Source organism: Physeter macrocephalus, chromosome 15 (assembly GCF_002837175.3).
Source record: "Physeter macrocephalus isolate SW-GA chromosome 15, ASM283717v5, whole genome shotgun sequence".
Taxonomy (NCBI): Eukaryota; Metazoa; Chordata; class Mammalia; order Artiodactyla; family Physeteridae; genus Physeter; species Physeter macrocephalus.
This window is the reverse complement of record NC_041228.1, coordinates 70,443,921-70,459,874: the sequence shown is the minus strand read 5'-3', so window position 1 is coordinate 70,459,874 and position 15,954 is coordinate 70,443,921. Positions and strand designations below refer to the sequence as shown.

Genomic DNA, 15,954 nt, shown 5'->3' with positions numbered 1-15,954 from the left:
GTAAGCTGTGACAAAGTGAGAGAGTGGCAAGGACATATATACACTACCAAATGTAAAATAGATAGCTAGTGGGAAGCAGCCGCATAGCACAGGGAGATCAGCTCGGTGCTTTGTGACCACCGAGAGGGGTGGGATAGGGAGGGTGGGAGGGAGGGAGACGCAAGAGGGAAGAGATATGGGGATATATGTATACGTATAGCTGATTCACTTTGTTATACAGCAGAAACTAATACACCACTGTAAAGCAACTATACTGCAATAAAGATGTTAAAAAAGAATAAATAAAAAAATTAAAAATATTAATACCATTTCTTTAATTTTTTTTAATGACTGCCCGGTCCTAAAATATTAGCTCTCACTAACACGCAGAAGTTACACTTTAAGCATTTGAAAGTTAATGTATTCTTTCTGCAAATAAATGTTAATGCTCTTTTTAAAATGATTTACTTTATAAAATATAGGCACTGACAAAGAAAAGACTTGAAGGCTATACACACACCACAATGTTAAATTAACTGTGGTTGTTTCTGGGTATTGGGACTATGGTTAATTTTCATTTTCTTCTTTGTACTTTTCTGAGTTTTTCAAATTTCCAGTAATAAAGATGTATTTCTTGGGTAAACAGTTAAAAGCACAAAAGTTACTTGAAATATGTTATTTTGGAAAAAGTGTCAGAGCTAGTAACTCAGTAACTCACATTTAATAGCAAAAAAGAATACATTTAACAAATAAAAATCCACTCACATGCCAGGCACTGTCCTTGTCATTAAGGGTACAGAGTTGAATCAGAGTTCCCTCAGAGAGTCTGCAGTCTACTGAGGGAAATAAATCAAATGACTTAGATCAATTAAAAATATATCATTTTGATTTGAAAGAAAGGATCAGGGTCCTGTGAAAGAGGATCATGGGAACAAACACTATTAAACTGGTGGCAGGGAGGGGTTAGGGAGACAGGCTCGGAGCAAGTGACATGGGGGGCCCAGATCTGAAGGGTGAGGAGGACGGGCAGAGGAGGAATGTCCAGGTGAGAAGAGCAAGTTGCCTGAAGCCTGTGGAGGAAGACAGCTGGCCACAGGGGCTGGACTAATGATGCTGTGTCTGGAGCACCCAAGGGGGAGGATGCCCTGGATGGGAGGAACGTGGAGGGACAGAGAGGGTCCAGATCTCACGAGAACTTGTAGGCTCTCTTCCGCCACCAACTGCAATCTGTCCTCCAGAATAAGTAGTGTAGCAGGTAGGACTGAAGGAACTCAGGCAATGAGAGACGGGCAAACAGCTCAGCCACTTGGCATAAATCCCAGCGTCACCTTGGGGAAGTTCCTACCCAGCCTACCTCAACCCAACTTTAGTCATCTGTAAAACAGAACTCACCCTCATGAGGGTGAGGTGGTGGTTAGATTAAATGAGATTATGTGTTTGAAGACCAGTGCCTAGAATATTATAATCAATTTTAAAACTAATTATGATTATTTCCAAGCAACATCTTGGGTATCAAAAATCCTTTCCATCACTTCTTTTTAGAGGTGAAATCAGAAGTAACATGTGTTAGTTTGAAAAAAAAAAAAAACTATTCATTACATAACTAAGAGATGTATATAATTAAAGAGCCTGTTTTTAGGGTATCCGTTTTTGATGAAAAAGAACAAGCTTGTCTAAACATAATTCTACATACACTCAAATACACATGCACATACATACCATTTTTCTCTTTCAAAACGTGGTTTTAGATTTGCATCATTCGATTTAACTGGGGCTCAGACTAAACAAATATATTTTACACTGCCTGGACAGCCTACATTTTCATGTTATCACAAATGCAGTTTAGAGAGGATATCCCCCAAAAGGCTTATCTTCCAGGAAATGCAAACGGAAGGAGAAAAATCTGAAATGGCCACTTAGGAGAGTGGGTTTGCGTTCTGCAGAATGGTTAGTTTTGATGACGTAACTGATTTAGTGAATGAGAATGAGTGGAATTCACCAGAATTCTGAATTGAAGAGAAAAATAGTCTACTATCCAATTATTTGTTTGGATTTTTCCCCTTCAACCCTATTGGTTATCCCTGTTATTTAATATAATGGCGAGTTGCTTTGCTATAGCCATGACCTGCCTTAAAAATATTACACATACCACCAAATAACAAACGCTGTTGGCTATTAGAAAAAAGTTGTGCTACAGTAGTATTTTTATGTAACCTGGGACATTCAGGTGAAAACATATGGACCCTAGAATGTTCATCTGTTCTACTTCTGAAGTCTTTACAACCCTACAGGATAGGGTTTCCACTCTAATTCCCTTACTGCCATCCAGCTTCTCACCCAAACAGCCTCAAAGTTACTGGATATAACTGAAAAAAGCCAAGGTTCTCATGGGTTCAGGGGCTATCCACCAAAGTAAAGTTTCTGCTTGATTTAGATATTTTCCTTAATTAAATATAGCTATTCATTCTCAAAGGCGGAGGGGTACTTTGAATGACTGGGGAAAATAGAAGGGAAAAAACCAAAACCTACTACTATGTGCTAAGTTGTGCTAATGGAATTATAGACTTGAAAAAAAAAAAAGGTGTTTTTTTTTGTTTTTTGTTTTTCGGTACGTGGGCCTCTCACTGTTGTGGCCTCTCCCGTTGCGGAGCGCAGGCTCCGGACGCGCAGGCCCAGCGGCCATGGCTCACGGGCCCAGCCGCTCCGCGACACGTGGGGTCTTCCCGGACCGGGGCACGAACCCGCGTCCCCTGCATCGACAGGCGGACTCTCAACCACCGCGCCACCAGGGAAGCCCCAAAAAAGGGTTTTAAGGTTAGGATCTCATAATAACTAAGTACAGCTGACCCTCGAAAAACGCCTGTTTGAATTGTACGGTCCACTTACATGTGGATTTTTTCAACAGTAAATGTTACAGAACTACACGGTCCTTGGTTGGTTGAATCCATGGATGCAGATGTGGAGAGGCAACTATAAGTTATACGAGGATTTACTCCCACCTTGTTTAAGGGTCAACTGTAATTTGCAATTGGGCAGAATTACACATTCCCTCAGGGGCCATCATGTCAACCCCTTTGCAGAAGAGAAGTGGGTGGCTCCCGAGAACATGCTGGCCCCGGAGGGCCAGGCAGGAACTAAGGAAGATTAATTCTCTCCTATCTTGTACACAGGCACAGAGGATCCTAGACAGCCACCACTTCTTAATGCTCCCAGGAAACAACTTCAGTGTTTTAGGACTTGGTGACCATAGTGACCTTTAAAAATCTTGAGCTCTTGAAGCAGACAAGGAAGATAATTATTATCTGATCCTTTTGTACTAAGGCACACTGCAATGATTAGTCACCAAGTTACAGGGAATGAGATATCAGGTGGGCACCTTGCCATGAGAGAGTATCTTAGGTCAGTATGTTTCTTATTCATATTTGCAAAATATCTGTGATGGGGGAAATAACTCTGTTTTGGTGCCTCGGAATAGGATGGGGAAAAATGATTATCTAGTCCTTTTTTTTTTTTTTTTTTTTACAACCTAAGGAAATGTTTTATTTGGATCTCCATCAGCAGTTATAAATATTAGATATAGGATAACATATAGTAGGTGTTTTTGATTTTCTGTAAACCCACTTAACTTTGCCAAATAGAAAAAAAATATGATGACATCATCCTCTGTTCAATCATATCAAATCCTCTGTATAACTCAACTCAAATGCTACAGACAACTGCTCAATCTTTCAAAGGATTCTTCTAGTATAGGAATAGTTTCAGAGGGTAACTACTTTTTTTCCCAAGTAAGATCAGCCTTCCTGTCGCCAGCAGTGTTTGAGACGTTTGAGGTTTTACCTTTTTTTTAAAAAAATTTATCTATTTATTTATTTATGGCTGCATTGGGTCTTCGTTGCTGCGCACGGGCTTCCTCTAGTTGTGGCGAGCAGAGGCTACTCTTCATTGCGGTGCGCGGGCTTCTCATTGCGGTGGCTTCTCTTGTTGTGGAGCACGGGCTCTAGGCGTGCGGGCTTCAGTAGTTGTGGCACACGGGCTCAGTAGTTGTGGCTCACGGGCTCTAGAGCACAGGCTCAGTAGTTGTGGTGCACGGGCTTAGTTGCACCGCGGCATGTGGGATCTTCCTGGACCAGGGCTCGAACCCGTGTCCCCTACATTGGCAGGTGTATTCTTAACCACTGTGCCACCAGGGAAGCCCTGGAGCTTTACCTTTTGATGACTACATGACATGCCAAGTTCTATGGGTCTACAGATTCATCACTCTCCAAATTTATAGGGATGTATGCAGTGTGATTTGATAAATTGTTTTGTTTTGCCTTTCATCACTCATACGATATTGAAAGGACGCTCCCTGCATATCTTAGGCATCATCTATCAAAAATAAGGCTTTGGGGAGAACAAATAAAATGCAGTAAAAACTTGTTGAACTGATAACTATGTAATATGAATATGTCATCTCTGAATATGAAGGACTACTATATGAGGCTCATATTTTATATTTTTAGCAAGTTTACATCCCCAGTTCCCAGTGGTTTAAACTGCACTTTGGTTCAAACGTTTGCAAAGCTTCCCAAGTGTCTTTGGGAGAGAGAGTGCTATAAATTAAAGTGATTATTAATCTTACTAAATCTATTCCCTTTTACTGGCATTTACTTAGGAGATCTGGGCCTCCTTATGATGGATTGGTTTGGCAACCTCCCTGACATACTGGTTGGTATATGAAATAAGAAGTTGGATTCTGATACTCAGTCTTGCTTTGTCTTGTTTTTAAAGGAAAAAAAATCTCTTTTAATCTGACAAGTACGTATATTGACCAAAGAATGGTTTAAAAAGAGATTACTAGGACTTCATAATTGCTAGACCTGGCAATTTAAATCAAGGTGGGAATGATAATTCTATTTACATTTGATCACAAGAACAAGTTTCCTCTAATTAATAAAATGTTCTTTATCCGAGGCCGCTAATGACTATGAGTCCATAAAAATGTTTGAATCCCAGAAGAAAACTGCTTTACAGGTTACAAAGCCTAAATTTCTCTTCTTTTTTTTGGCCATGCCTCGCGGCACGCGGGATCTTAGTTCCCTGACCGGGAATCGAACCCCTGCCGCCTGCAGTGGAAGCGCGGAGTCCAAACCACTGGACCATCAGGGAAGTCCCAAGTCCTCAATTTTTTATCAGAGACATAAACCGTAACAGTCAAGAGCTCTGTTAAACAGATTCCATGGTTAAAATGTTCACCCCTTTTTAGAACTTAGGCAATCTTCAATGTAACAGGTAATGGAAAAGCTACTTTGCCAATATAGAGAGCTCAAATCAATGAAAAATCAGAGACAATAAATTAAAACAACAGGAACACTTCAAATTTGCCATTCTGACAAGAGACGTTTCATATGCTGAAAATTTCCAGGGCTGTTGATAGCATGGGGCAAATGGGAATTTTCATACCCTCTTAGCCCTTTGAGTTCAGTATATCTTACTGATACAGAAAGATTTCTAAGGCATGCCGTTGAATGAAAGTGGTAAGTTATAGAATAGTAACACACTACTATGGTTCAGTTTATATAAATGACTCCTTCCCTCATGCACCAATAAAATAAATGCAAAAATATAGATTTGGGAAGCTTGAAACCAAACTCCCAACAGAGCTTGGGGTAGGAATGGGGAGAGTGGAAGGAGGGTGCAAGATGAAGGGGCTTTGCCCAGACACTCCTGTACCAGTTCAACTTTTTATAGGAAGTTATGCCCTCATATTTTTAATGTAATTATTATTTTAAAGAAAACATGTCTTTATAAAAACCTGTGGATGAATTACCTCGTTCACAATTTTTCGCAGAATTTCAAAGCAGGCAACGGCATCATTCCGTTTCTTTGAATTTGATTTGCACACTGTACTCTGAAGCTTCAGGGATTTTCTAGAGTCCCATGGGGGGAGGGGACAAAGGCTGCAACGAGTGGGTTTCACACACACACACACACACACACACACACACACACACACACACACAAGCCACTCCGTACCAACTCTGGCTTCCAGCTTTGCCTTTCTGTGTTTCACAGATGAGAATTAAATGTAAGGTTTTGTGTGAGCGGTGTTTCAGGACTTAACAACGTTTAAGGGCTATTCCAGCTCCATTTTGAATTTGTTCCCACAAGGACTACAACCCGACTTGCCCAAAGCCACACGCCAGTGCAGACCCCAGAGGACATTAGGGATCTCACCTTCCCTGGTGCCACATAGCCAAGGCCTCTCCGCAACGCCAGGGGGCCCCCACCTCATACATACATCACACAGCCGCACACTGGGAATCAAAAGCAGCCAGCAGCCGGGGCAAAGTGATGAACAGACCTCACCCTACACCAGCTGTCCTGTTCACTTCCCCTTAAATGTTTACATTTACCCTTTAATACCTTAGGTAGGTATACTCACTTCATGTCTTCTAACTTCCTTAGGAGAGATAACTTTTGTAGGAGATGATCTGAATAAGTACACAGAATAAGAAAAAGGTCAGTTTCCACTATTCTCCCCAAGATAAAAGGACTGCCAAACGAATTCATAAAACGACATTTATCACCGTCGGTAAAATATAACACTAAAGACACAGAATACCGAACAGGTTAAATCGGTCACCTCCCCCACCCGGCTAAGAGCTGACCCACAAGGTCCAAGCGGACAACAGCTCAGAGGAGGCCCAGGGGCCGCTCGTTCTGCAGGAACCAAACCTCAGCAGCACATCCTTCCAAGCAAACAGCTCACTGCCATCCTCATCTGCAGAGATGAAGAGAGACAGCTCTAGACCCAGAGAGCAGAGGGAAACCCACCCCACTGGGGTGTTACAGTCACACAGTGGAAAATGGCAATGAAAAAACAGCCTGACATAGACAAGCAGACCCCCAAACAGATCTTTCCTCATTCTTCTCGCTAACAAGGATCTCCCCTTCTCTGAATGCCTAGTCTTTTTTTAAAAAAAATTGGTGTTAGTGTCACTCATTTTAGCTCTGAATCCTACACTGCCCGTTGCTGTGGCTTAATTGTTTCCTTGTGTGGAGTGTGTCTTCCCATCCAGATCATAAGCCCTGGAGGGCAGGGCTGTATCTTATAGGGCCTCTTGTAAGGCCTATACAATGAATTACTAGGTAGCCAATAGTATTACTGACTACCCACCATGTGCCAGGCACTGCTCTAAATACTAGAGACATAGAAGTGTGATGGTTAGTTTTATGTGTCAACTTGGCTAAGCTATAGTATCAAATTACTACAATCAGTTGACTTTAAGTCAAGGAGATTACCATTAATAAGGGGGGGTGGGCCTTGTCCAACAGTTCAAAGGCCTTAAAAGCAAAACTGAGTTTTCCCTGAGAAAGTAGAAATTCTGCCTCAAGATAGTATCATCTTAGCCCCTGTCTTAAAATATTCAGGCTGCCATCCTACACTGTGGATTTTAGACTTGATGGCTCCAAAAATCATATAAGCTAATTTCTTAAAATAAATATCATATATACACATTATATACATACATGTATTATATATATCACATATACACACGTTATATATCATATGCATTATATATATATGTATCTCCTATTGTTCTGTTTCTCTGGAAAGCGTGGACTATTACAAGAGTTGAACGAGATTTAAGGTTTTGTTATGGAACGTACATTCTTCTAGGGGGCAAACTAATAATCACTTAAACACATCACTAATCAAAAGAAATATAGTGAGTGACAAGGTTGTGTAGAAAATAAAGCAAGACAAATATTTTTGCAAGTGGCTGGAGAGCTACACTCACACTGAGTGAACTAGGAAGGCTTCTCTGAAGTGGTGACATTTAAGCTGAAACCGGAGTTGATACTCTCCTGACTTGTTTTGTTCCTTCCATAGAGCTTGTATAAAGTGATTTACATAGTATGCACTCAATATATTATTTTGAATAAATAATGAGCAGATTAATAATATGGTCTTACAGAAGATTGGCCATTCTAATTTTAGGTAACTAAAAACAAGCCGAGTTTAGGACCTTAATGAGAAGACAGTCTTTCCTCCACGATGAAATTACATCAACTTGGAGCTAGAGGCTCTTGTTTCTGGCTTGATTAATGAATGGAGGTGACTGATTAAGTCGTTCTGGGTATGCAATTCCTTTTACCTGCACTGATTTGAAAACAATACAGATATAACACAGTTGGTAGACAAAGTACAAAGCAGAACAACCATCCCTTTCTGACTCTCTTCTGCCTCTTCTTACCTCCTTCTCCTCTTCCTTTTCTTCAAAGCACATAAACTCTCACCCACTCTAAACCCACAAGACTTGATGGGTTATTTATCATGGAGAAAAGATCCTGTATTTCATCTTTCTTGTCCACGATTCTTACTGTCTAGCCAATCACATTTACTGTCTTTATTATTGAATGGTGTGTGTGTGTGTGTGTGTGTGTGTGGAGGGGAGAGGGCAGATGATGGGGAGAAAGTTGAGATTCCCCCAAATCTTAGCCCAAGAGATGTCCTTATCATCCAAGAGCTGTAACTCATATCAATTAGGGGAGATCTGGGCTTGACAACCATTTCAGGTGAGGCAGCAAGACCCAGGGGTGCCTCTCAAGGAATGCAGACTTGAAGTTTCTTGTCTTAGCCCCCACACACCGACTTCTGAGTATGAGCATATGAGGCGTAGGTTATGGCTAAGGACCAGGCGTAGGCAAAGCAAGGGCCACCATCAGCTGGTGCGTCCCCTTTTGTCTGTCCTTCACTGTGCTTCTTGGATTTGCAGGTTTTCAGATGATATGTGAGAACTGATGTCAACCATGCTTAAAAATATACTCATTTTGTCCAGCTGGGTCTCATAGGGGTCAAATGTGAAGAGAGTCGTCATGTTCAGGGCTAAGGGAGAGGATGAAAAAGCAAATGAGGGGGCTTCCCTGGTGGCGCAGTGGTTGAGAGTCCGCCTGCCGATGCAGGGGACACAGGTTCGTGCCCCGGTCTGGGAAGATCCCACGTGCCGCGGAGCGGCTGGGCCCGTGAGCCAAAAAAAAAAAAAAAAAAAAAAAAAAAAAGCAAATGAGGTACAGTGGCAAAATTACAACATCCATTTCAGAAGTCAGACATAAGAAAGTCAGATTCAGAGTCTCTTTAGTTCCATCTCAAGAGGCATTGTACCTGTTGTGCACCAGCTCAAGACCTGGGGGTCTAGACAAAAGTAAAGCCAAGTGAAGCCATTACAGAAAAGGATACTTGGAACGATGAAGAATGGGGTCAGGTAAGTTGCTGGTTTCTTTAAAGGTTCAAAAAGTTTCAGGTAGAGAAATCATGTCTTAACACAATGATTCCACCTATTGGGAGGGATTAGCTAAGCCAGTGAGGACTGTGCCGAGACCTCTTTCCTTCCTGTCTGGAGCTGTGATGCAGAAAGTGTGAGTACAGGCCGATGCTCTGAATATAGAAGGTACTTTGGAGCATTTTCAAGCAGACTCTCATAGGCAGTAGAGGTTGGCCAGAACAGGGAGTGTGTGAAGAGATAAGAGGCGGTGCTGAAGGCTTAATTAACATCTATGCTCGAGAACAGGCAGGATACTTTGCCCAACCAGCTTGAACAGGATTTCCATGGTAGCAGGGCCATGTTTTGGGGTGAGGTCATAGGATATGCATTTGAAGAGTTTTCTTCAGCAAAGAAGAGGGGAAAGGGAAAGGTCATGATAAGCTACACAAAGAAAATAACACTCATTTAGCGTCAAGAAACATAGATGTTTTTAGAATTAAAATGGACCACAAAAATAACTCAGTTTCTCACCGTCATTATTTCAGTGATGAACTTGAAGCCCAAAGAGAAACACCTTTCATTTGAAGAAATCCCTTTCTTCTGCCATGAGTAGGTACTTCTATTCTGTAGGTAGAGGCTACCCAAGCCTACCAATAGGTTCTTGAGAGCAAACCATCTCTACAGCACTTGCCCTAGGCCCTAGTTCTCAATGATATTATAGCAAGAGAACATTTATAAATAAAACCCTAGTTTTTTGTGTGTGTTTTGGGGTTTTTTTTTGCATTTCATTTGTCAGCCTGCTGTGGTCCCACCTATTCACACTGATTCAAGCTATTACATAATAATAATAACTTTTTTTTTTTTTTTTAGATTAGGACAGGAATAAAGATGCAGACATAGAGAATGGACTTGAGGACATGGGGAGGGGGAAGGGTAAGCTGGGACGAAGTGAGAGAGTGGCATGGACATATATATACCACCAAATGTAAAATAGATAGCTAGTGGGAAGCAGCCGCATAGCACAGGGAGATCAGCTCGGTGCTTTGTGTCCACCTAGTGGGGTGGGATAAGGAGGGTGGGAGGGAGATGCAAGAGGTAAGAGATATGGGAACATATGTATATGTATAACTGATTCACTTTGTTATAAAGCAAAAACTAACACACCATTGTAAAGCAATTATACTCCAATAAAGATGTTAAAAATAATAATAATGCCAAGGGCAGGGATTTATAGGCAGTAGCTCAAGGAAAGATGTTAGACTTTCTCCTGTGAGCCCAACACTTGTGATGATTCACTATGTGCAGAACATTCTATGCACCACTATGCAACCCCTCTCTCCCCTGCCCTCCTCCCACACCTTAAAGGTTCAAGTTACCTATCTAGACACCCATTTGCTCTTGTCTCTTGGAGTTTCTCCATCTTTTGTGGACCCTGGTGTCCCGGACATTTTTATGGGGCTGTACCCTGTTCTGATTCTCCCTCATCTTATGTTTAAATGAATCTGCTTGGAAGATACTGTTCTGTATAATGTTTACTCTGTTTTATAATCCTAACCCTTGATTAAATTCCCCCTGGTCTTCACGTCTGTCCAGGAAGTGCAATGCCTTTGCTTTATCCCTGTTTGAGCTTGATTTCAGACGGCTTCCCGCCTCCTCCACATTCTTGGGTTCCTTCCTATTACTGACTTTCCATCGTGAACAAGATGATAGGTTTAGGCTTGCGGCTGGCGCTCCCTTGCTCTGGTCTTGTTCCCCCTGCTGTCCCTGTGGCTGCCACATTAGCATTGTAGCCACTTCCTGGGAGCCAGTGTTAACAGTATGCGCTTGAGTTTCTGCAATTCTTGCCACTGTAAGTCGGGTGTGAGGGTCAAAGCAGAAAGCATCACTCAAACAAACCAGTGTTTTGAACAGAATTATGACTGCGGGTAATTCATGAGTCTATTAATTGTTTGTTCTTTCCTACTCTGGGTGACATATTAGCCACCATTGAGTCTTTAACCATAATAAACAGGCAGACAAGGTGACAGTGGAAACAGGTCCTTGATTAAAAATCCATGCCCTGCAAACCTGCAAATTAGACCATCAGAGTAGATGGGATAGAGTTTCTCAGCAAAAATGCACACTTGCCACAGACCTCTCGGAAAATTAATAGCCACGGGTCTAAAGGATTTGAGATAACTCGATGTTTGGAAAAGTACAAAAATATGCTTTAAAATGATATTCATCTAAAGCCTTAAAAATGGTGTAAAATATCTGGTTCCTAAAAATGCTGAACAGCTAGCCTGAGTGCTCTGCCCCTTCCCCCCTTCTGCCCCTCCGGAACTGAGCAAGGTTTTAGCACCTTGTTGACAGAGCCAAGAAGTGAATGATCGACACTAATGGGATTTTTAATCTTCAGCCTAATTAACTTTGTTAAAATTAAGGCTTACTAGGAAGAATCAGCACAAAGAAATTAATTGAAGCAATGGAATTTTTGCTGGATTTAACAGCTGAGTACTGACTCTAGCTATAATGCACTCAGAGACAGATATTTTAAATTCAGTTCCATTTTTCTCTTGTGTGCTTTGGTGTTTCCATTTTCAAAAGCGCCTACGTTCCCAGAGCTGAGCGTGTCCACCTTTGTCACTGGCGTGGACCAAGCTGTACCAGAGAGGAGATCTCCTTGTCTGTCCACGCCATGTACCCTCCACCTTGTTGGACCTGGTTTGCCTGGAGCCTGGCAAGGGTCTGGCATATGGCAAGTGTTTGATACATGTTTGTTGAAAGAATGAATGTGTGAATGAGTAAGTAATTATAACTTTAAAAAATTGACAGCACTGATGCTCCAGCTTACTTTCCTCACCATTTGGTGATTATGTGAAAAGAAGCAAAGATATAGTGAATTGGGCATTGTCTTCCTTGTAGAAACTAAGCAAGCTGATGTTTACAAAATTCCCTAATATGGAGAAGAATCTTTTTTATTTTTCTTTTAAAAATTTTTTTATTGAAGTATAGTTGATTTACAGTGTGTTAATTTCAGGTGTACGGCAAAGTGATTCAGTTTTATATGTATGTGTGTGTGTGTGTGTGTGTGTGTGTGTGTATTCTTTTTCAGATTCTTTTCCCTTTCAGATTATTACAAAATACTGAGTATAGTTCCTGCTGCTATACCGTAGGTCCTTGTTGGTTATCTATCTTATATATAGTAGTGTGTATATGTTAATCCCGAACTCCTAATTTATCCCTCCCACCTTTTCCCTTTGGTAACCATAAATTTGTTTTCTATGTCTGTGGGTCTATTTCTGTTTTGGATTCAGTTTTATATGTATGTGTGTGTGTGTGTGTGTGTGTGTGTGTATTCTTTTTCAGATTCTTTTCCCTTTCAGATTATTACAAAATACTGAGTATAGTTCCTGCTGCTATACCGTAGGTCCTTGTTGGTTATCTATCTTATATATAGTAGTGTGTATATGTTAATCCCGAACTCCTAATTTATCCCTCCCACCTTTTCCCTTTGGTAACCATAAATTTGTTTTCTATGTCTGTGGGTCTATTTCTGTTTTGTATATAAGTTCATTTGTATAATTTATTTTTAGATTCCACATATAAGCAATATTATATGATATTTGTCTTTCTCTGTCTGACTTACTTCACTTAGTATGATGATCTCTTAGAGGACAAGAATCTTTCATAGTAACCTAGCTCTAAGCAGAGCCACTACCAATTAAAATTCATGTACACCTGAAGTCCTGTTAATGAAAAATACAGCATTACCTTTGTTTTGGATCATAGAGAAATGGAATATTTTTGATGCGCCAGCTTTGTATAGCTGTAGCTATTACAAAATATTCAGGATAGCAATATTTGAAAATTTTATCACAAATCTCCCTGACTCAATATCATCATGCATAATCATAACTTAAAAAAATTTATGACTGGAGGTCTTAATCATGAATACGAGCAACTACGAGATGATGTTCTGCACAACAGGGATAGTTTCAATCCACTGAGTTTCATGGGGCTGCTTGTCTGTATTCTTTTTGATTCCTTTAAACTTGGCTGTTTGGGCCACTTTACTTCTATGTGCATTCCAAACTCTGGGACAATTCATATCTCTAGGTAAGTAAATAAGAACAATAATTCACAAAGTCACCCAAGTGTTGTTTTTGTCGCTAACTTTCAGTCTTTAACCTTTTTTTTAGATTAAAGTATCTATACTGTGCTGGGCAGTAAACATATATATATATACAATGAACAGAATACAGTCCCTCCTCTGGGACAGCTGGAGCTGATATGGGAAAATAACAAAAACACCCAACTACTGTACAACGTAGTGGCTGCTCTGCAGAGGTGTCCACAGACGGCCACGGGGCGTAGAAGACAGCAGGCACCTGTTGGGGTGAAGGCTGGGGGCGTGGAGGAGGCGTCTCAGGGCAATGGCACCTTGGAGGGCAAGCAGAACTTCAGCAGATGGAGTACGGCAGCGGTCCCCAACCTCTCTGGCACCAGGGACCGGTTTCGTGGAAGACAATTTTTCCACGGACGGGGCGGGGGACGGTTCAGGCGGTAACGTGAGCGATGGGGAGCTGCACGTGAAGCTCCCCTCCCTCGCCGGCCCGCCGCGCACCTCCTGCCGTGCGGCCCGAGGAGGGGTGGTCTGCAGGCCCCTGGAGTAGGGGAAGGAAGAGGAGGCATCAGCACAAACCGAGCGCAGGGGCGGGAACTGGCTGTGGGCGGAGAATGGGGGTAGGGTAGAGAAGACAGTTTGGTTTCTGGAAGCCAGCTAGAAAGATCTGGACCAGTCTGGAAGGGTAAAGTCATGAAGGTTTTTTATTAAGGGTAGGATGGAGTATTTAAAACATCCCTCTGGCACCACTGCGAAAAATAGGTAAGAGCGAGGAAAGACTCGAAAAGCCCCAGGAAAGGCCCAGAAGCCCTCTAACAGGTCACTTCAGGGAAACTGCACACAGGCAGCAGGGGTCAGCGGCATTTCCCAGCGCTCTCAGCTGGTGAAAGCAGCACTGCACCCCACTCTACCTGCAGACCTCCTGGAAGAAATCTACACAAACATACCTTGACTTAGCAACTGTACTCTTGCTGGCCACCACAGCCAAGGACGTAAGTTGCATTGTGATGAAGCTGTGCGAGCAAACAAGCCAGGGAGGCGAGAGGACCAGGGCCAGAATGTGGACAACGACACATTGGAGGAGGGAGCTGACTAGTTACATCAGATGGAAAGATCAGTGTCAATAAAGACAGAGAAGAGCAGTGAGCACAGCAGGTCCAAGCAGACAGGTTACAAAGTCTAGAATGTCCGCTAAGTCAAAGAGTTGCACCAGGATGGAGAAGTAACGGAGAGCTGGGAACATACAGAACAGTCCCCCACAGAGAGATCAGGGTCTAGACCGAAGTCTGGCTCAGGACCACCCAACACTGCTGAGGTCTGCCCGTGCAAAACCCAGGTGTTCTGTTCAGGTAGGCCTGGGCCCACAGGTGGGGGCAGGCGGTCAAGTGCAGTGGCAGACCAAGGGCAGAGGGTGGGAGGGGTCTACCCCAGGCAGAGACAATAAGGAGGACCCTCTGCAGAGAATTGAGAAACAAGGACAAAACCACTAAAAGTCAGCCTACCCTATCTTATCACAACGCACCAGCGATTCTAAACAGTGTTCCTGATTATATATCCCTCACCCTAAAAACCTTCTGTTGATCTAAATTCTAAGCAATTGTAGCACATTTTTCTTACATTTCCCTTCATGAACATGGTATTCTGCCTGAAAGTTAAGTCAGGAGAACCACCAACCATACAGGCTTCCTCCTATCACACCCAGACTCAGCGCCATGCTTTTATTTCAAGAGTAAGTTCTTAACTGTTCAAAAGGATGTAAACTCATTTTGAATGTAATTCATGTCTCCCAATCCGGGGGTTCTACATGGTTCTGTGTTTAAACAGTAGATTCTAAATAAATATGATAGCACAGTGGTTATAATGGTGAAGAAACAGAACCAGTGTTACAATTCTGTCATTTTATGTAATCCCTTGGAATTTTTATTTAGCTCAAAATTTTAAAAGACAAAATAGTACAAACTGCCAAGTGTTATATTTTTGTTTGGTAAATGCAAATTTTAGTTCATACGTGAAGTATTTTACTGATTTTGAATAATATCTATTAAATCAAATTTACTTCTTTATTAATTTTAAAGACTTTAAAAATATTAAGAAAATACTTATGACTGATTGTTACATAATTCATCAACCAATGATTGTGTCATATAGAAGAAGGAGTAGTAAAAATCCCTTCTGAGTGGTAAATACACTAGCTCCAACACTGGGACAAAGGTGCTTGACATGGGAAGTATGGGAGCAGATCCTGAGAGGGTGCCCCTGAGATACGCAGGCATAATCCCAGGGTCACCCACAGTATTACGTATCCAGGTCCTGCTTAAGGGTGGACACATTTTTCCTGCAGCGATTTACCAAAAAAATTGACTTTTGTACACAGCTCCAAGGCCAACCCTCAGAGGTCTGTGACATCTTGTACTCTTCTACATCATGGGGGGATACAGGTAGATCTCTAGTTACCAAATCACTCAGCGTATAAAGGCTAAACGGAGGCTCCTTAGACAGAGACAGACAAATCCCATATGATATCGCTTATATGTGGAATCTTAAAAAAATGATACAAATGAACTTATTTACAAAACAGGACTCACAAACATAGAAAACAAACTTATGGTTACCATAGCGAAA

General features: G+C 41.8%; 1 protein-coding gene across 2 annotated transcripts in view; it reads right to left on the bottom strand.

Moving 5' to 3' along the window:
• CYP7B1 (cytochrome P450 family 7 subfamily B member 1) overlaps nucleotides 1-15,954 on the bottom strand; it is a 211,106-nt gene that overhangs the window by 57,589 nt on the left and 137,563 nt on the right. The window contains exon 2 of one of the 2 annotated variants that reach the window (XM_024127005.3): nucleotides 745-815. The exons of the other annotated variant lie outside the window; for it this stretch is intronic. Coding sequence (XP_023982773.1) covers nucleotides 745-767 — 23 coding nt within the window. The 5' untranslated portion in view covers nucleotides 768-815. The remainder of the gene's footprint in view (nucleotides 1-744; nucleotides 816-15,954) is intronic. 2 annotated transcript variants of the gene reach the window in all.